This window comes from Pangasianodon hypophthalmus, chromosome 19 (genome assembly GCF_027358585.1).
Source record: "Pangasianodon hypophthalmus isolate fPanHyp1 chromosome 19, fPanHyp1.pri, whole genome shotgun sequence".
In the NCBI taxonomy this organism is placed as follows: Eukaryota; Metazoa; Chordata; class Actinopteri; order Siluriformes; family Pangasiidae; genus Pangasianodon; species Pangasianodon hypophthalmus.
Window position 1 is genome coordinate 15,352,741 of NC_069728.1, and position 22,681 is coordinate 15,375,421.

The 22,681-nt window shown below is 38.6% G+C and overlaps 1 protein-coding gene across 3 annotated transcripts in view; it reads right to left on the minus strand.

Moving 5' to 3' along the window:
- The window catches only part of nkain2 (sodium/potassium transporting ATPase interacting 2), a 193,821-nt gene that overhangs the window by 13,459 nt on the left and 157,681 nt on the right, over positions 1–22,681 (minus strand). For all 3 annotated transcript variants that reach the window (XM_026922588.3, XM_026922591.3, XM_026922589.3), the window contains one exon: positions 3,532–3,592. In XM_026922588.3, coding sequence (XP_026778389.1) covers positions 3,532–3,592 — 61 coding nt within the window. The remainder of the gene's footprint in view (positions 1–3,531; positions 3,593–22,681) is intronic.

The window sequence follows — 22,681 nt, forward strand, 5'->3', positions numbered from 1 at the left end:
ATACTAAATACAGTATGTCCAACTTTTTCCCTTTCAGAGAGGTTTCCAAGTAAATCCCCAATGGTACACAAAGACCCTTTAACTAACCAAAGAATTTTAAGGAACCCTTGTTTAAGAGTGTGATGTGACTTAATCTGGGATCATTACACACTCTTTCAGCACAAAATAGTTCTTGATGTGGCAAATTGGTTCGGTTCCTGCACTGAAATGCTGCAGGTTTGCGACCAAGAACTGGTGACATAAATATCTAGGGCTTAGGGGCAGCTCCAGTTTGCCTCCAGAAACTCAAGATATTCCTAAGACCATCATTAAAAAAGTGAAAAGGGTAGTTGATGCCTCATAGTTCCAGGGTCCCTGGTATGATCCTGAACTCATGTTACTGTCCAAGTGGAATTCTGCAGGTTCTTCTTGTGTCAGCATGGGTTTCCGGTTTTCTCTCACCTCCCAAAAAACATCCCAATGGGTGAATTGGGTACTCTAAGTTGCCCATAGGTGTGAATGCGTGTGCAAATATGTCTGTGCGTGGAGCCCTGCAATGGACTGTCATCCCATCCAGAGTGTATTCCCACCTCGTGTTCCCGGGACAGGCTCTGGATCTACCGTAACCCTGACCAGGATAAAGCGCTTACTGACGATGAATTAATGAATGAACTGCTAATTAATTGATTGAACCTTTTTGGTAGCACTTACGACCAACTGAATAGGATCTATAATGCTAATCCCAACAAAGCTACATGATAAAAACACACCACACATCCATGATGATGTGACTTTGGATGGTAAAAACCTCCAATATATTATTCTTTACGGTTTGTGCTATTAAAAACACATGGGTCGGCTCTTTAAAAGGTTTGCTGGTTCACTGGAAAAAAGCTACCAGAGAGCACCTAACTACATAAATTGGACAGCCAGCTCATCGATGGCTGCATTATCCCACCAATTTAAATTAGCACTAATACAGTTAATGAGCCTGAAGAAGAGCAGACCGAATTGAATAACATGACATAATGTTCAGTTCAATTGAAGCTGAAATAAAGTGTGGAAATGAGCATAAAGTAAAGCCTCTTTTGTATGTTCTTATCATGTATTATGTCTGTAAGGCTAAATAGTAATATGCTCTTACAACACCTCCTTTCATTCTCGACACTGCTAAATGGCTAAATGCCTCCTGGCTAGCCGATCTATTGACTGAACTAAAGTGGTGGATCATGGGTTTGGAGGCAGGGTTTGGGAAATTAGATGGAAATTGAAGCACCCGTTGCTTCCCCACATGCTTTATGAGCCTTGTTGTTTTGTCTCAGTCTGTGCTGGATTTGTAAACTGTGCACAGCACAATGCTAATTATTAGTTGAATGCTAGCTCGATGATACCAAAAAGCTGATTGCGCATTCCCAAAGGAGGCATGCGGCCTAATTCTTTTGTTACAGATGCAAGGATTGTTCCCAGTGCCGTGAACAAGCTGAGAGCCATTTCCTGCTTATCTTCTGCCTCTCTTGATCTGTTCCACTTTTTTTGGAGGCTGAACTATTTTAATTATTTTGCAATCTTTTCTTTAATTGGACCTCGGCACATTACTCTCGGCGGTTGTCGTAATTACGTGGTGAGTATGTTGATTGGTTTAAGCTGTTCATTACCTCTGCAAAGGTGCTTCGTTTGCTATATTAATTAGAGGACTAACGGCCAATATGGCTGCCTGATTAGCCATCAATATCTTCTGCATTCACAGGAGGATGCTGAGATTCTATAACAATATTATTTCTGAGGGAAAGGGTCGAGGTATAGAGCCCCAACAATCCCTAGCGGAGGAAATCAAACCTCCCAATATGCCCTCGACAGATATAATCACTCCACATCACGCACCGTGCTCGTGCTACACAAACTCACAGTGATTGGGAGGAGAGATTTTCAATTACAGACATTTCCCCAGAATCTCTCGTTGTCGCTGATGAAGACATTCACGCCATTATTCAGCAGCGAGCATAATGTGTGCTGATTGAATTACAGTCTGTTTGTACAAGAGGGAAAGATTTTATTTACAACTCAGGGCAAATGAACTTTGTAGACATTATAGTAACAACACAGAAGTTCATAAGACAAAATTATATTGTTGAACAAACTGTATTTCCTCTGTAGAGTAGGGTGTTTTAATAAAGCGCTTTGTTTTTTGATATCACTGTATGGAAATAGTTTTGTATATAGCTAGAAATAGTATCATTATTAGGATTTCTGGACTTTTTTGTTTAAATAGAGAGCATACCATGTTTTAGTGCTTGTGTTCTTCCTCACACTGCATGTTATAATTAGGATCGAAAATATAAGTTTATTAAGCCTATTACTAGACATTTTACTAAATTAAAACTTAAATGGTCTTGTTCTATTGGCAGATCCTTTATAAATAAATGCTTTAAAGAAGCAAAATTATCTGCCAATACAGCAAGAAAATTTTACGCATGATAATTGTATGTTTGTGTTAATAATTTAGATAAATTCACCTATATGCAAGATATATGATGTGTTCCCAGTGTGTGTACAATCTGTTTTGGAAAATCACTAGCATCAAAACCATGATGCATTCAAAATCTGGATACAGACTGTCTATTTTTATCCTGGCACAATAGATATGGCTGCAGGAGTATAGTCAGCGCACGTACTGAAAGAGTAGCTCTCTAAATACAGATGTGCCTAATTGCACATGTGCTTAATGGTTCTGATTATGAAACAAAGCAATGGAGGGGAAATGCACAGAGATGGCACAAAGAGGCTAGTCAGGTTGCTAAATGGAGCCTATCTCTCTCTCTCTCTCTCTCTCTCTCTCTCTCTCTGTGTATGTGTTGCTTGGTGATGAGTAACAGACAAGACTAGACAACACCAGGAGTTGGACTTGAGAATTATTGATCTAACATGCTTGTGTTGCTAGCCACCTTTCCAACATGACATTCCAGTACCATAAAAAACAGAATTGCAAAGCCATGTCTCAAAGCCATAAACATTAATTATAAATCAGGGGAACACCAAACAAACCTCTGTCCTAATTATTGTGCTCACTCGTCTGAGTGAAATGGGACGGTGGCTAAAGAGAATAATTCATGTCTCTTAAAGGCACTGCGAGTGCAGTACAGTGTCTGAATATAACAAATGGGATTGTTTCCCGTGCACGCCCTTTAAAGCAAGCGCCCACAAGCCGGGAGTATACAATCGATAAAAGCAATCTTTTAAACCAGGCAACGTCTAAATCCAAATGCATGCTGGGTCATTGAAACTAGGCTAAAGAGCCAGCACTAAGAGAAATGTCTATGCTGAAGCTTTAGTGCAACACGTAAATATACACTTCTCCACAGAAAAATGGGACTCCAGTTCTTTTATCTGTGATGCATGCTGGGAGAGGCGTCGTCTGGCTACAACACAGGGGATCACTTCAAAAGAAACTCAATATACCGACAAATACTGTATCTATAGAATCTCATTATCCTGGGTTAAAAATAGACAAAAGATATGCAAAACCATATAACTCAGCTTCGAACTCATACTTACAGCTGTCTTCCTCTTCTGAAATGAGTTTCACCACGTAACAGGCGTAGATGAACCCAGCCAGCTGAAAACACACACACACACACACACACACAATATCATCAGTTAGAACAACACCTGCTTTCCAAAGAAAGCTACTGAATCTCATTAACACTGAAGCAATAAGCTGCAATTTCAGCATTACGGATGTGACACTTGACCTCATAATGACATATAAAGTGTCTCACCGCCTGCACAAGCTCATATCTGATCATGTGACCACTTACATAGTATGCAAATAATATTAAAGGAAGACATTACATATACAGTATATATAGGAGTCTTTCAGTGTTGCGGAGGGGACATGACAGACGTACCGTAGAGATTTTTTTTACTTATTTTTTCATTTTTTGAGATAACACATTTGCAAAGACTGGGCCTCATTTATCAGTCTTTTAGTAAAGTTGTGCATAAATGTCTGTGTAAACCAAACCGAACTAAACATTTCCACCAGATTTACAAACGTTTCACAAACGCTGATTTTCTTCGTACTTGCGTGTGTATGTTGATGAAAGACGATCACCAGTAAATTACAAAGCACGCGCACGGAACAGCTGATTTACATGCAGTGACGCCCACAAAACTCCATAAAAGTTCAAGTGCACAGACAGCGGTGAGCACAAAACGATCGATCAGGGCAAAGCCTGAAAAACAGAAGTGGAAATTATTTTGACGCACTATTACATTGAAGAAAAAATGACGCAGTGGTTCAGTAAATATGACAAATCTGTGATTTTTACACAGAAAAGAAAATTAATAGAATTACTTAACTGCTCTAAGTTCTGTACTAAATTAATTCATAATTAATTCATAAATATGTGGCTAAAACCCAAAGTGTATATATCACTTACTTTACTGGGTTAAATTTAATATTATTTTGAAAGTGCTCATAAAACTAGAAAGAAAGTAGTAACGTTTAATTTAACTGATTGTTTACTGAAATGGGGGCGTGGCTTCTGAAATCAATTTGCATACGCATTTGCAGAACTGATTTAATGAGCATTATGGACGGGTTGCTTTCAGTATTTCTTGTTTTGTGGTGGCTTTAAGGCTTAAGGCTATTGTATTCTGAAATGTTTTGAAAGATCAGGTGTTTCAGTAAAGTTTTCTTGGCTCACCATCTGTGTTTGTCAGTCAGGCGTATGGTCTGTGTGTGCACACAGTTACGTTAAATAATTGTTTTGCGTTCAGTCAGTTATGAAGGATTATTAAGGCTGTTTGGAGTGCTATTTCTGGTTGGAACCATTTCTGTTGTTATTGACCATTAATTAGTAATGATAGCTATTAGAAGATGTAGAACAGATGAAAATTAAAATGCAGAAATTAATTATAAAAAAAAAAACAGTTTAATTTAAATGCAGACAGAGGCGAAAATCTCCCGGCAAATGTTTTGAAAACAGGAACCACATCACAGGAAGCCATCAAAGCCGGCAGTAATCCATGTAAATGATATGATTTGAAATCGATCAAGTCGAGGTTTACATTGGTTAGTCTTCTTATGTACAAATTTACACACACTCAGGAGCACGAGTAGGATACAAACGTTTTCTGAATTTACAGGATTTTCACGAATACCAAATTTCTTGTGTAAACACTCGTCTGAAAGATTTACACATAAATCCGTTCATATCCAGCTTGATAAATGAAGCCCACTGCTGTGAAACCCTGTACAGAAAAATACCAGATATAAAACAGATTTGAAAGTATTTTCCCCTAGAAAATGACTAATTATTAATTTGCATAAATGTTATATCATTCCAGTCTTAACATATTGATGTTTACAAAAAGAAAAATAACATATTAAAGGAGGAATACATTTTTTAAAGTGCAAAAGGCAAATGTGCCATTCAGAATAACCTGTAATTTAACCATCAATTCAATTTGTATGTTTACCATACAAAAAAAAATATTTGTATGGTAAACATACAAATAATCAAACAAACAAACAAAGTAAAAAATTGTAAAAATGAAAGAAAATAGATTTTTCTAATGAAAATAAGATATATAATTCTCATTATATTTTAATTATATTTTATATTATTTATATTTATATAAATAATATGAAATATAATGAGAATTATATTATATAAAATGTATTATAATGTAATAAAATAATATAACAATATAAGAATTATTCATTCATTCATTCCTGAAAACGCTTTTTGTTTTTGCCGTTAAAGAAAACAGATTTCAGGGAAAACCTAGGGCATTTTTGTGTTACAGATGTGATGTATCAAGAAACTGCTGAATTAAACCAATGAAATAGGAATTTGAAAAGTGAATAACGTCACACTGAATACAGTCTTCTAAGTGGTTTTGTTACAGTGCTGACAGATTTATTTATCCACGGTAAGGTGAAGATTAACATGGAACTGTTTTATGAAGATCATGTAAACCATCAAAGAAGTGTTTGTGTGTAGTGAGGTATTTAGGGATCAGAGGGAGGTGTTGAAAAGCAGAGCTGGATAAAGGGATCAGAGGTGATGGAGAGAGGAAAGTGAATTTTCTCACTGAGAAAAGGTGGTGATGCAGCCAGAGTTTTACATCAAACAGAGCAACTGCTGGTTCTGGAGTAACGACAACATGGAGGTGGAGATAAAGTGCAGAGAGGTAATGCAGAAACAACACTGCGCTGCTACAAGCCTCACTTGGTTAAGTTTTACTGGAGGTCATGTAGACAGTGAGGTGTGAAATGTGATGCAATGTGTCTATAGCAGCGTTATGTATGATAAATAGGATTTACCAATATGAGCAAAATATATTGGTGTTAGTACTAGCTCAGTAGTTAAGGTTCTGAGTTAGTGAATCACACATTGGGACTTTAAATCCCAGACACCTGGGAGACAAGTTGATTGTTTTCCAAGAACAGCACTTCCTGAAGTGTTTTATTCCTGCTATAGCACAGCAATTTGCCAACACAAAAGTAATTCTTTATTAATTAAAACAACGACATGTCATACGTTTATCAGTTTATAGTTACATGGAATGTTGTGGAAGGTCTACACAACAAGTTCACTATAGTTCACTATACAGTTCAATATAGCAGCACTAAACAGTTGTACCCTCACCAGCCTCTCTTTTTCTCTCTCTTGAATTTGTTAAGACAAAAAGACCCTGGAGCTGTAAGGTGCAATGCTAACCACCACTACGTTTTACTGCGTCATAAAATAGAAGAGCCAATCAGATTGAATACGTAGGAATGGGAAGGGAGACCTGTATAGACCTGGTGCATTGGGGATAAAAAAAAAAAAAAATATATATATGTATATATATATATATATATATATATATATATATATATATATATATATATATATATATATATATATATATATATGTATTTCTCTGTTCATATTTTGTACATATTTGATGAGTGTAGCTTTTTCTGTCTAATGATACAACATTTAATTATTTATTCAATATAGAAAAAAAAAAGCTGTGGTCTTTAAAACAAGTTTTGGATAACCGGTGCACTCACAAAACACTACTGATAAAATTGCTAAGCACAAGATTTATATTTGATATTTTAAAAATACATCTTACAGTTCTGTTACAGTTCTATAAAATAATAAATGGGCTCATACAACTATTCTAAAGTGAAATTCAAGCACTTTCCCAGTGCATTCATGATTTTACAGGATAACAGTATAACTGTGTCTGTAATACCAGGTTGTAACTTAGATCATTTTACTAAAATACTTTTCTTTTTTAGATGTAAAAATAAAGCATTTTGAATGCATTCGACCAAGTATATATGGAAATATTAGTATAGAAATAAAGCATAGGTTCTCAACTTTGGGGTCATGACCCCATGTGGGGTCACCTGAAATGCAGATGGGGTTATGGGTGATTTATACCAACCGTAAATGCAGTTCTATGCATATATACTTAATTTATGTAATATTAAATAATAACTAAAACTGTTTATTATTATTAATTATTATAGATTATTATTATTAATTGGGATCTATTCAAAGTAAAAACGAGCATTCAATCTGTAGCTTAATGTGTCAGTGTACGCTCTGGCATTGGTTAAAATCCAAACTCTGGGGGCTCCCAAGTGGTGCAACAGAAAAGTGTTCACCTTATCACCCAAAGATCATGAAGTCTAATCCCGAGGATGCCACAGCCATGCTTGGCCAGGAGTCTAATAGAGCAAATCTGGCTCTTTGGGTGAGATGGATGACATACTCTTCCTCCCCTGTCAATCACAGCAACACTAGCCAATCATGGGTGTCTGTGAGCTCATATTTATATGGAAGAAGGCAGATAGCACTTTCCTGTGTGTGTGTTACACTGACTTGGCTGGCTGTCTTGGAGGAAGGATGTGTATGATAGGGGATAGCTGGTCGGTGGGTGAGAACTGGCCAAGACCAAATTACGAAAAAACTGCCACAGAGTTCAGAAGTGAAAATATAAGTGAATTAACATTAATTTATGTGACCATGTGATACAGTGGTGATGCACGTTTATAATACTGACTTACACATTATATTTACTAAACCAGTACAAAGCACAGAAATGAATGCTCCACGCCCTGATGCACACCTGCACAATGCTTTCTGGTGTTATATGGGCTTTATGCTAATGAAAATATTATGTGAAATTAAAGCATGAATCTGAATAAACCGCCAAATCCAAGAGCTTTGAGCCCTTAAAATGGGGCCACTGGAATAAAGCATGACTTTCAAGCATCTGTACAAAGACAGCGTAGGTCAGTGAGACAACAATTGCTAATAGTAAACACAGTATAAGGGGTAAACACATGTACTGTAGTGATGCAGCTAATCTGAAGGTTCTGCGCAATTTACATATTTACTTTCATCTGGGGAAACAGGACTGTGTCTCCAACACTCCAACCCTTATCGTCTGAGCGCTTCAATTAACTACACATATGGCTGACACTTTGGGACTCCATTTCCAGCATGGCTGTTAGATAAATGCGGGGCGGCAGGAAATCGGAGTGAGCGCAGATTTAAGATTCCTGCAATACCTCAAGGTCTCGGCCTCATTTACACAAAATAATGTGCTGGCTCCTCTCTCTCTCTCTCTCTCTCTCTATCTCTCTCTTTTTCCCTCTGTACCACTGTGCCTGGCAGCACAGCACTAACAGCAACACACAAAGAAACACACATTGTGTTGTTCATGGTATGCACACACACATATACACATTCACACATTCATACACACCAGTTAGAGCTGGATTATCAGCTTCTCATTGTTTCGTATGAATATGAACCCAATTTGTGGACTGGAAATGTACCAGAGCAGGTCATCATGACAGTAACACACACATACATACACACACACACACACACACTACGCAGAGCACAGTTCCATATAGCTTTTCCCCCAGCCGCACTATTCCCTAATGGAAAACTAAAATTAGATTTTATGCGTGTGAATAATGCATGCAGAGGAGATGCTAAATAATGGAGGTTAAGTCCAGGAGCAATGATTGATCTCAATGCAAGTATCTTAAGCTTGCATCACACGCTTAAGCCTGTCCATTCTTTACTGTCTGCAGTCCAGATTACTGGCTTAAATCTTTAATATGTTTATCTTCAAAATGCCAACCTACTTCGGAAAAGAGGCAGTGTGTTAAACAGTGAATCCGGGTGAATCCCAGACATCTCCGTGAGTGCAGCAGAAACTGATAAAACTGTAGGTCTGTGTGTGTGTGTGGGTGCAGGGTATGTGTCAGGGTCATGGCAATCAGAGTGCAGAGTTATTCGTACGGTGAAGGTGAACTAGCACAACGATGTTCTATCTTGACATATCTGTATTTCTTTACTGTAGTGTTCCACTCTGTCAGGACTGTGCTTTCTAACAGAAAGGAACATAACATTCACATGTCAGTGTCCTTCTTACATCATTAAGTTATTTTAAATTATGGAATACAACTGGGGAGGACAAGTGATAAAGTCATTAGCTAGCTCACCAGGCAAGTGTGTTGCCCAGTCCCATGTTTTCTTGCCCACAAACCTAAAAGACTAAAATAAAACCTGATAGCTAATATAATGTAATTATAACAATGTATGGACAGCTAGGAGTGTAATGCAATAATTCTATTTTTATCTGTTTAGTGCTCCAAATATCCACATCTCTTTAACTCTAGTGTTATCTATAGCAGTATCTGTAGCTGTATCTTTAGCTATAGTTGTATCTATAGCTGTATTTTTGTCTATAGCTGTATCTTTATGTATAGTTGTATCTATAGCTGTATCTATAGCTGTATCTTTATGTGTAGTTTTATCTATAGCTGTATTTTTGTCTATAGCTGTATCTTTATGTATAGTTGTATCTATAGCTGTATCTATAGCTGTATCTTTATGTATAGTTGTATCTATAGCTTTATTTTTGTCTATAGCTGTATCTTTATGTATAGTTGTATCTGTAGCTGTATCTATAGCTGTATCTTTAGCTATAGTTGTATCTATAGCTGTATTTTTGTCTATAGTTGTATCTTTATGTATAGTTGTATCTATAGCTGTATTTTTGTCTATAGCTGTATCTTTATGTATAGTTGTATCTGTAGCTGTATTTTTGTCTATAGTTGTATCTTTATGTATAGTTGTATCTGTAGCTGTATTTTTGTCTATAGTTGTATCTTTATGTATAGTTGTATCTATAGCTGTATTTTTGTCTATAGTTGTATCTTTATGTATAGTTGTATGTATAGCTGTATCTTTATGTATAGTTGTATCTATAGCTGTATTTTTGTCTATAGCTGTATCTTTTATGTATAGTTGTATCTATAGCTGTATTTTTGTCTATAGTTGTATCTTTATGTATAGTTGTATGTATAGCTGTATCTTTATGTATAGTTGTATCTATAGCTGTATTTTTGTCTATAGCTGTATCTTTATGTATAGTTGTATCTATAGCTGTATTTTTGTCTATAGCTGTATCTTTTATGTATAGTTGTATCTATAGCTGTATTTTTGTCTATAGTTGTATCTGTGTGTATAGTTGTATCTATAGCTGTATTTTTGTCTATAGCTGTTTTTAAAACGCTAGTAGGAAGCAGCGTTTATTTTCTTTTTTCTGGTTGTTTTTTACTTGTTCACCAGTCAACTAAGAATAAAAAACTAATAGTCTGAAGATGAAATCTGCTTCTCCTGGATGCCTGTTCTACAGATTTGTTCACCTCCAAATACATATACTGTATATGTACATTTAATATATGTTCTATATTCTGGTTAATTGTGGCTCCAATAATGTAGAACATGCAACACAAATATGTCCCAATTTCATTGTGCTGTTATACTAGTGTAAGTAATATACTGCTGCAGTTCATAATGGCCCTCATACTCACCAGCATAAAGCATGAACATCCAGTGGGAACTGAATAGAAGCTGTTAATCCTAATATTTATCCTTAACTGGTCAGGGGGTGATTACATTACTGCCTGGTATATCACTGGGTAAAAAGATTCACTTAACGTTGTTCAGACTTTTGGTTTAACACAGAGAACGTTAATTTGCTTGAATGGGAGAATGGAAGAGGATGCAGGAAAGTGAAAAAGGAATTGGCTTTCGTTAAGTTTGCTTCCCACCAAGTTCATCTGAGTGAACTTTACAGAACAACTTCAACAGATTATAGCTCAGGAATAGAAAGCACTATGGCTCTAATAAATAGACACAATATTACTGCACACATATAAATCTTGTTAATGAGAGCACAGTAATGTACACATTTGGGTCATTTTCACAGATTGAGAAAACAGACAAAATGAGCAAGTGCTCAAATTCCCGGGTGGTGATTTCAATTTTCTAAAGTCTGTTAACTTAACAGCATCTGTCTAACAAGTCTTTTGTGTCTTATCTGTATATTACTGGCTTGCATCTTCTTTCTCGCTCGAAACACTTAACTACAATAATAGAATTAAAAGCACATTAGAGGTAACAGTGGCATTTAATATTCTAAAAATGGCTTTGCTGCAGTCACAAGTGCACTAAGCTCATTTCATCGAGCTAATTAAATGTGTTTGATTGTATACAGCGGTAATGTGTCTTTCTAATAATCTGATGGGCAACACATACATTTGCATGTTGTATTTACTCACTCATTCATGGTGAGAACTGCAGAAAAGAATCTCCACTCTCAGTTAATAATAAATAGTGATTCTGAGTGATGGCCAGTGTAAACTGAAAAGCCTAGACGGCATAATAAATAAAAATTACACCACTTTCTGAAAGGATTTTCCTTTTAACATTTTGAGGTCACCAACTAAGTGGCCATGGATACCAAACGATACCAAAGCCACGGCCACAAATTATGTAACTTGAGCCCATGACTGTGGGGGTGGCATAATTAATATGCGTCTGCTGTTTTTTTTTTTTTTTCTGGGAACAGAACAGTTTTTTTTAGCGCCGCTATCAGAGCTTGATGTTTTGACAGCTTGTCAGTCTTAGTCTTGCCCTTAGTTTATAGTGATGTAAATGTCATATAATGCTGCAGAGCAAGAATTAAGTTCTGCGTTTAAGGAAAATAAAAATATAATATAATAAATATAAAAAAAAAACCATAAAAATATAAGTAAAATTATAATAAATAAAAAATATATATTATTTATTTGCATTTTTTTAAATATGTAATTTTTATAATATTTTTAAAATAAAAAAAGATTGTTTTCAGTCATTTAACAATTTAGAAACTCAGGGTTCTCCTATTTTCACCTTGTACGATTGTTCTTTTCAAAAAAAAAAAAGAAAGAAAACTCATTCAGTATGCTGAAATTTTGATATATTGTCACACTCTGGTTTTACTGTAACAATACTGAAACTGCTTTACAGAAGTTAGAGCCAAACAAAACTTGAAATGATGTGTAATGATGATAAATATGGAACATTTCTATAAATCCCTGCAGATGTTTTCCCATATGGCTGTACAACTTGTATTCTCCTACTTAATCGATTCTCTCACTTCAATGTCTTTTTAGAAAACTAAAGAAAGAGGACAAACAAATGTCTTTCCCAAGGCTCTGAACACAAATGGCTCACAGGTGGTGTCCAACCACTTAAGGATTGGCTATGTCCCATATCACTAATGGGAATGCCTCCTACCGGTATTTCAGACAAATACAGACAGTACAGTTTGTACTTTGCTGAAAAATATCTTGCGCAAATCAGTCTTGTGAGCTTTTAAGTACTTTCAAATGATAGCCATTAGCAGAAGTTTTTATTTATTTTAGAATATTTTATCTATTTAGATCCTTGCTTCCATTTATTGAAACACATTTAACAAATAATATGGCTTACACTTTTTTTCTCCTAGTGTTCAGTTTGCGCATGTCTGACTCTAAGTACACACTCACGCCAAGTCTTTTTCTATGTCCTTGACTCTTTGGTCAGATCAGTCTGGGCTTCCTGGCGCTTACACACTCCTCTGATGTGCTGATTTACATGCCACCTGCTGTAAAGTCCACACACTTCACAAGCTCCTGAATACAGGCGACTGTTTTCTCGTTAATACATTACGTGACTCACACTATTGACTATGACTACTACTGGCACTCAGTAAAAATTTGACATTTCAGCATGACCACTTCATAAAGCATTTTACAGAGTCTTATATTGGTATGGGACAAAACTTAACCTGCGTTCACACTACAGCAAGTGACAAAGTGAGAGACCACCATTTATTTTTTACTGTTAAACCTGAGGATCGCAGCTCACCCACTGAAAGTTTTTTCCCCCCTGTATCACCCCAAAGCTCTTGAACATCATTACAAAGACCATTAGCAGTTCATAAAAATGAACTGTAACATATCACATCATATACTGTCAGCTCTAAATGGAATCACTAACTGCTTTAAATGTACCAACAATATGCCAAAGTTTTTATTTTTTTGTATTAATGGTTGATTGATTGACTGGTATTGCTTAGGTAATTTTACAGTGCCTTGCATAAGTATTCACACCCCTTGAACTTTTCCACAGTGTTACAACCTGGAGCTAAAATGGACTACATTGGGATTATGGGTGAAGAATCTACACAAAATACCCCATAATACTGAAGGTGAAAATCAATACAGTTTGCAAATGTATTTTCAGATAGAACCAAAACTGCATAACTATTCACTGCCAATATGTAAAAACTCTTAGTTCTGGTGCAACCAGTTGCCATTAGAGGTCACATAAATAGTTGAACAGAGTCCACGTGTGCACAATTAAAGTGTCACATGATCTCAATATACAGTAGGGCCCCCATATCCATGGAAGATAGGTTCCAAGCCCCCCAGCGGATGCTTGAAACAGTGGATAGCAGTGAACAATATATAGTAGTAGCATCACTACTCTTACGCTTTGGGGCCATTATTAAGCAAAATAAGGGTTACTTGAACACAAGCACTGCGATACCATGAGAGTTGGTAAGATAAATGAGACAGCTACTAAGTGTCTAATGGCTGGGTAGTGTATACGATGGAAACGCTGGACAAAGGAATGATTAACGTCCCGGGTGGGACTGCACGAGATTTCATCATGTTACTCAGAATGGCATGCAATTTAAATTATGAATGTTTACTGTATTTCTGGCATCATCTATTTAATTTTTTTGGAACGTGGTCATCCGTGGTTGAGTGAAACCATGGTAACTGAAACAGCGGATACAGGGGATTTACTGTAAATACACCTGTTCCTGAAAGGCCCCGAACTTTGTTAGAGAACATACCTAAACTAAGAGCATCATAAAGATCAAGGAGCTTTCAAAACAAGTCCGGGATAAAGTTCTGGAAAAGTGTCAATCAGGGTTTTGTTATTAAAATATCCCAAATTCTGAACATCCAACAGAACATTGTTATATGTTGTTGTTCTTCTTTCGGCTTCTTTTTAGGGGTCGCCACAGCGGATCATTGGTCCACATATTTGATTTGGCACAGTTTTTTTGCCAGATGCCCTTCCTGATGCAACCCTCCCCAATTTTATCCGGGCTTAGGACCGGCACTGAGATTGCACTGTTACATGCAACCCCAGTGGCTGGGGTTGGTTCCCTAACCACTAGTCCTCCAGGGACCCTAGAGCATTGTTACATGTCTTATTGAAAAAATATAAGGAATATCACATAACTATGACTCTGCCTAAAGGAGGTCATCCACCAGTGACCGGTTAAGAAGGGCATTAGTCAGAAGAGCAACCGAGAAACCAAGAGTAACTTGGAGCTGGAGAGATCTACATCTCAGATGGGAGACGCCTTTCACTAGATAACCACAGCCATGATATTCCATAATGCTGGGCTTTATGGATATGATGAGTCACATGAAATCCTGTTTCAAAAGGCATGCACTCAGCAATCATGCAAAAAAAAAAAAGCCTCTAGTCTGATGGCCCACAATTAAACTCTTTGGCTTTGACACAAAGCCCAACATTTGTCAGGAACCCAACATTGCTCAGAACACCATTCGTACAGTGAAGCATGGTGGTGGTAGCATGTTGTTGAATTACCTTTCGCCTCATGGTTGAATGCCATAAAGACGCCATTGTACCACATTGCCAAAGGCAACCAGACACCTGTTTCATCCAAATCTCAGAATTTTCATGCAAGTAACATCCAATGACCACTGACTGCAAAAAACATGAGGTTAGCCAAATAAAGAAACACAATCTGACAATGGTTCAGTTCAGACATTCCACAGACTATTTGAGTATTCTGGTTCAGTGACACCTGCAGTGACATTATTGCTAAATGACTCGAGCGTAGTGGTTGTGAAGAGCCCTTTTCTGGTGTAATTGAAATTAACCTGTGCTCATCTCGACCCTGCTAGCGGAACCCAATTTTCAGCAGCAGAGCTCCCTGATCCAGCTCTTCATCTGAATTAGAGGAAGTGCATTAGAGCAAGCAAGGCCACTCACAGCTCTGAGCAAAACCCATTCTCTTGATAGCTCTCTAAGTAAACCTTTTTTTACTTTTTTAATCAAAGTAACAGGCCACCTTTGACTGCTTTATCAAGTCCTGCTGTCATTTAGTAAAAGAGCAACAACACTGTGTTTGAACAAAATACTGTACACACGGTGATGCAACGATTTGAAAATGGTGTGCGAACAGATTCATATACAGATAGATTTTAATTTTATACATGGACTGGTCTCAGTTTTAAATATAGTATTCCTGAATAACAAATAGCATGTGAACAACATTTTGCATCAGGTTTTCATATCTGATGAAATACAAAAGTTCCTGTTAAGACACTTTTGAAACTTACTGCATGCTTTTGATTGGCTTTGATTGCTTTTCAAATAACAAAAATGTGAAACTTCAGTGCTATTTAAAGGAATAGTTCCATGGTAAATCAAATTTAGACAGTTTTCTCCTTCACATCAAATGTAGTTGATTGGCCAAGACATGTTTGTTGTCTGATATTTCTTTCTTTAATTTTGCTCTGGGGCAAGATTATAACGGAAGTAACTTGTCACCCAAAATCTTTTCCAAAAATATATGGCCAGATTTCATATACTTACCTCTAACAACACTGATAAGCTTGGAAATTGTTTTTGGATTTTTTTTAATAACCCATTTTGCAATTAGAAATCAAATTTGAAAAAGAGACATTCATACATCACAGCACTTCCTGGTTTATGAGTTTGGGAGGTGAAGTCTAGGGGCAGAATGGTCCAATATGGCATAATGCCACATCATTCAGCTACATGATGAAGTTTAATTCATGTTCATAGATTTCAGGAAGGCACACAGTGTCCTAAACCACATCAGCAAGTCTGGTACATGTTTACAGAACGGATTTTGGGTGAGATAGACTTCCATTACTTGTTAGCTACATTAGTCTCATATTATCTAATGCAAAGATGAAGAAGCAAATGTCAGACATAAGCATCTTGAATTTTTTTAATTTTGAATTTTGAATTTTTTCATTACACTAATTCTATGAGCTGGTGCCATCGTATAGACCAGAATGTGCACAAATAACAGCCTAAATTATAATTTTAAAATACCTGAAATATTGCAAGTACCTTCTTTAGCAAAAATAAAACAAAAAGACAAACAAAAAAAACAGGCTGAGTATTCTGAGAATGAAAATATCAAGGGCCATCAGCAGTGAGAAGATGAAAGATGACACACTTTCTTTTTTTTTTTTAACTCTGAGGATTTTCATAAAAAGTCTTCTTTTCCAAAAATGTTACTCTTTCATAGTTAGTGACTTCTTTAATGCACTAGTTTGTGCCAGTGTAGACTTTTAGTATTGCTTGCCCGTGTGTATTGAATAGGGAAGAATAAGAAATTCTTCTCACTTTTGCACTTTGGTGAGGTGAAAGGCATGAGAATTGGTGTGGTCTATAATAAAATAATGAAGCCTATACACAGAACATCGAAGGGAAAATGTCTAGTCATTGAGCAGACTTCTATAAGGGTCCTTCTAAACAATGGACATTTCGCTACCTTTTCAAGGAATGAAAAAATTTTGGCGCAACCTATTTCTCCAATAACATGTATTAGTGTTCAAACTTTCTAACACGCCACCTTAAGCAGGTAGAAATGCCTTTCAAACATAGAACTTTATCAATAACTGTTTTAATACCAACAACGATCTTTAGCACGGTCTAAAGCCCTGCTTGTGTTTCTAAAGGGCCGCAATCCATAAATCAATGCTCTGCTGCGAGAGCACTTTGGCTGACAAACGGCAGAATTCCCACAGAGCACAAAAGCGGGTAAAGGACCGCGCTTTCATCGCCACTACTTTGATTTCCAAACAGCACATCAAGCCCAATTTTCCACTTTCACATTTGAGCGGACACTTAGCCGTCGGGAGAAAATAGGCTTCTCTGTGACACGGCCGTAACGACGCTCACACACTAAGAGGAGGCCTTTGTTTGGCTCTCCTCGACCACACACCAATCTGTCTGGGCTCAGAGCTCCCTTATCTAACACACTCGTTCAATTGAGGAGTCAGACTGAGATAAATCTAAAGACCACCCTAAACTTTACACAGCACAAACGGAAAGTGGAAAAAAAGAGAACACTTCGCAGATCACAGATCTCAATTGGCTCTGGCTTCCCTAGTACTAAAAGAAAGGAGATTCTTGGGAAACATAGTCAGTTCAGATCAATACACTCCTTCTTTGACATTTTAGGTATACAGGGACTGACAGTGGACTTACCACGGTCCAGTGAGCACTAAACAGCAATAGTAGCAGCCACTTAACATTTAGAATAAAGAGTTTAATCTCTAGGAATTAGCTGCTGGTATGATTTTCCTTGTAAGTAGGACAGATAATATTTGTCTGGTTTTATATCCCAAAAACATACCACATACAGACTGGGGCTAGGATCAGTGGTTATGCAGTAGGGACAGACTAGAGTGTAGTGAATGATCCAAGTGACAAGAGGCCCAAAAGACTGTACGAGATGTCCAGGAGAACCTCTGAGGCTAGAGTTGTATGAATCTTAACTTGATATTTGGGGCTTGAATCTCTCATTAAGGGGATAATTTAGTGCACATTTCATTCCATGATCAATGATCCAATTAATGAAAGATACATTTGAAGCAATTCAATTCATCAGTTCAGTCAATCGCATATGATTTAGTTTGTTCTTAAACTAATTAAGTATTAACAGTGTCTCCTTTACTGAGACTGAGCTTTGCCTGACCTTCACTCAGTTGCTAGCACCTTTTTCACTAGGACTGACATGCAAAAAGACCTCCTTTACTGATGATTGACAAGTACAGAAGCCACACCTCCTTCACTGAGACTAACTGGCACAGAGGCCCACCTCTTTTATGGAGACTAACAAATACAGAGACCACATCTCCTTCACGTAGACTGATAGCCTGAGAGGTCACACCTCCATCACTGGGACTTCAACATAGGCCACACCTCCTTCACTGGGACTGTAACGGACGTTATACATCCTTCACTGGGACTGTATTGGAGGCCACACCTCCTTCACTGGGACTGTATCAAAGGCCACACCTCCTTCACAATGATTTTATCAGAGGCCACACCTCCTTCACTGGGACTGTATCAAAGGCCACACCTCCTTCACAATGATTTTATCAGAGGCCACACCTCCTTCACTGGGACTGTATCAAAGGCCACACCTCCTTCACAATGATTTTATCAGAGGCCACACCTCCTTCACTGGGACTGTAACAGAGGCCACACCTCCTTCACTGGGACTGACAAGCACAAATTGATTTTGTTGCCATCTCCATCCGATATATGAAGTGTCATACTAATGAAGTTTCAAGAGCCCATGTACACACACACAAATACACACTCGTTCACTCAATCAAACACACAGCTTAGAAATTCTTACTTTGGCCCATGTCGAGTGATATTTCTGTCTCCTGCATGGGCACTTACAAGTTTGAGTTTAATTCAGCAGCAGTGTTCTTGGCTAATCTGTATTGGCTTGTGAGGCGACGCTTTTCCTTCACTTGATAATAATTCATTATGCGGCCCTTAGCCCTCGCCTCTGGATTGATCGGCCATTGGAAAAGCCGAGTCATCCAGCTAAGAGCATAATTGCTCTTTGTTTGCTGTAATGCATTCAGGCATCGCATTGATCCGCCCCAAAAATACAGGTCAAATCGCTGCTTTGCATGTAGGACTGTATTGATGTATAAAAACATGGACACAGAAAATACTTATTTCTGACTGGCTGGGATTGGGACACCTGTAATGTAGACTTGGCCTATCGGTGACACAAAAATGTAAACACAGCAATTAAAATAGCAATTTTTATTACACCAAAAGGAATAAGGGTGGCGAGGTGACACAGTGGGTATCATTGTCCCTCACAGCTCTGGTGCTGAATTCAGATTACTCTCTGAGTATGAAGTTCGCATTGGTTTCCTCTGGTTTCCTCCCACCTCCCAAAACCATGCCAGTAGGTGAACTGGCTAAGATAACCTGCCCCTGGGTGTGAATGGATGTGTGAATAGTTGTGCATGGTGCTCTACAATGAATTGGCATCCCATCCCGGTTGTATTCCCACATCACGCCCAATGTTCCCAGGATAGACTTCAGATCCGAAATATTTAAATCAAAAGCAACATGAATAGAGTAGTATCCCTAAAAGCAATTGTGCAACAGTAGCTCAGAAAACACTGTTTACCTGGTCTCTGGTAAAAGGAAGGAAGTTACAAATACTGGATTCCCAGCTGTCATTATTGCAGCATAAGACCATTACAGAGACTATTTCTGAGTCTCTAATAATCCTCCATCTAGAGGAGATATAAGACAAGTGTCTCCATGCGATACACATCTCTCATTATGGCACACTGCACTTATGATGCTTGCCAGATTTGCTGGCTTCCCAATGTGTAATTTCTCATTAATTATCAAACAAACAAACAAACAAAATACCCCAGGATGAACAGAAAGATGGATGAGGTTGCAGCAGAGGTTTGGGGGGTCAAAGATTGGTTGAAGCAGATCTTGGGTGATAATTGCTTCCATGACCTCCTCCAGACCTCAGCACAGTAACGGCTATTTCAGAACACGTCGGGGAGAATTTCTCCCTTGCGCAGAGCACAACCTGGTTAGCAAAAATGTGCCAGTTTGAGAAATACAGCAACAAACAAACAGATTTGAAGATGGCAGCTGTGGGAGATGAAGAGGATGACATGAGACGAATGATATTATACAGGAGAATAGCAGGTTAAAGTGACGGTTGCTGCTGGCATAAGCAAGGTGTGTTTACTTTCTGTGTCAGTGTACATATCCGTTATCTAATGCCTTTCTGAGCCAGGGCTAACAGTGAGCAAAGCAATATTATGAGACAGACACACACACACACACTCACTGCCTGCAAACATTTTATACACACTATGTGCTCATTGTTGCAAAGCAGAGATCTGGATTAATATCCGGTTTATCATAACACACAAAGGAAAATTGAAGCGTCTCGTCCTATAACAATAACAGACAGGCGTTTGGTCTCAGTATGACAGCAGGTTGCTTTAAAGATTCATCAATCCAAATCAATATTTACAATATGCCTGTACTAATTCACTACAGGTTGTTTGGCAATTGTATCTGAAAGGATCAAAGCGTCTCTGTATCGATAAATTCTACAAATACTCTGTGTAGTCTCTGCTCTCCCTTTCCTCTACCATTGGAACTGTCAGGCACAGAGACCACACCTTCTTCATGGGATTGAGACGCCGAGGCCACACCTTCTTCATGGGATTGAGACGCCGAGGCCACACCTTCTTCATGGGATTGAGACCCAGAGGCCATGCCTTCTTCAGAGGACTGAGGTACAGAGGTCATGCCTTTTTCAATGGAATTGAGGCAAAGAGGCCGCAATTTATTCACGTGATTGAGGCAGAAGCCATGTCTTCCTCTCTGGGCTTGAGGCACAGACTCCATGCCTTCTTCTCTGGGATTGAGCCACAGACACCATGCCTTCTTCTCTGGGATTGAGCCACAGACACCATGCCTTCTTCTCTGGGATTGAGCCACAGGTGCCATGCCTTCTTTTCTGGGATTGAGCCACAGACGCCATGTCTTCTTCTCTGGGATTGAGCCACAGACACCATGCCTTCTTCTCTGGGATTGAGGCACAGACTCCATGCCTTTTTCTCTGGGATTGAGCCACAGGTCCCATGCCTTCTTCTCTGGGATTGAGCCACAGACACCTTGCCTTCTTCTCTGGGATTGAACAACAGAAGCCATGCCTTCTTCTCTGGGATTGAGCCACAGATGCCATGCCTTCTTCTCTGGGATTGAGCCACAGGTCCCATGCCTTCTTCTCTGGGATTGAACAACAGAAGCCATGCCTTCTTCTCTGGGATTGAGGCACAGAGGCCACACCCCGTTTACTGGATTGCCTTCTTCACTGGGACTGAGGCACAGAGGTTGCACCTTCATCAGTAGCATTGAATCACAGAGGCCACACCTTCTTCATGGGAATAAGGCACAGAGGCCCCGCCTTCTTCACTAGCATTGATGCACAGAAGCCATGCCTCTTTCACTGGATTGTAGCACAAAGGCCACACCTTTTATTTTACTGGATTTAGGCACAGAGGCAACACCTCATTTACAAAGATAGACAGGTGCCTGGCAAGGAGGTGTGGCCTTTGTACTTCAAACCCTTAGAGTGAGGCATATTACTTCAAAAAGGCTCTATCTTGGCACATAAGTGCTTTAAATGTATTTTTATTCAGAGATATTCACCCAATAACACACTGAGTCACAGGGGTGTTACAGGGGGTTTGAGTCAAGGCTGTCTGTGTGTGTGTGTGCGTGTGTGCGTGTGTGTGTGTGTGCGTACGGAAGGAAGCACGGTCTGCCATCCTACAATATTTACTCATCCATGCATAAAATGAAGGATGAAAGGGTTGTACTGTCTCTCTCTTTCACTTGTGTGGAGTCTCTGTATCTCTTTTAACTGCGTTATGCTCTTTGTCTCTCCCTTGTACTGTCACTTTCTCTGTCTCATTCTCTCTTTTCCTCTTTCTCCCCACCCCACCTCATTCAATCTCCATGTATATCCATCTCACTCATCCATGCCCCCTCCCTTTAGCTAACTGTATTATGCACTCTCTTTTTTCCTGAGCCCTGCTTAGAGCTGCCTCAGCAGTCCAGCAGCTCTGATTACTCCAGCGGCTCGAATGATTAAAGCCGGGGAAGAATAAGCCGCTCTCGTCTGGTGGCACTTGAGAAATAGAGACCACTGCTCTCCCTGATCCCCTCCCCATGCTGATGATATCAACCCTGCTGTCAATCATTCTTTTCTCCCATCCTCGTTCATTGCCCACCAGAGACCAGTGAGGCTGACCAACAGATGCAAGATACCAAAATAAACTAAACAGAGTGGTCCGGAGTCGATGTTTGTGGATGATGACTCTCCTGCTGGACTGACATGCGCAGAGTACGACTCATGTTCTTACTTTCTCCAGTGTAATTAGTGGAGGATTGTAATTGGCTCTGACCACGGCTCTACATGCTCAGCTGTGGGGAACGACTCGTAATGAGGCAAGTGGACTCTCTGCCCCGTGGTGCATGCCATGTCAAAACTGATCCCTTCCTCTTTCTCGTGTTTGGCACACGCTAGTCACTGACTGACAGCTTCAAAAATTGTATCTCATACACACCACTGGCACTTATTTATTTATTTATTTATTTATTGAGAATGAAAAATGAGGCAT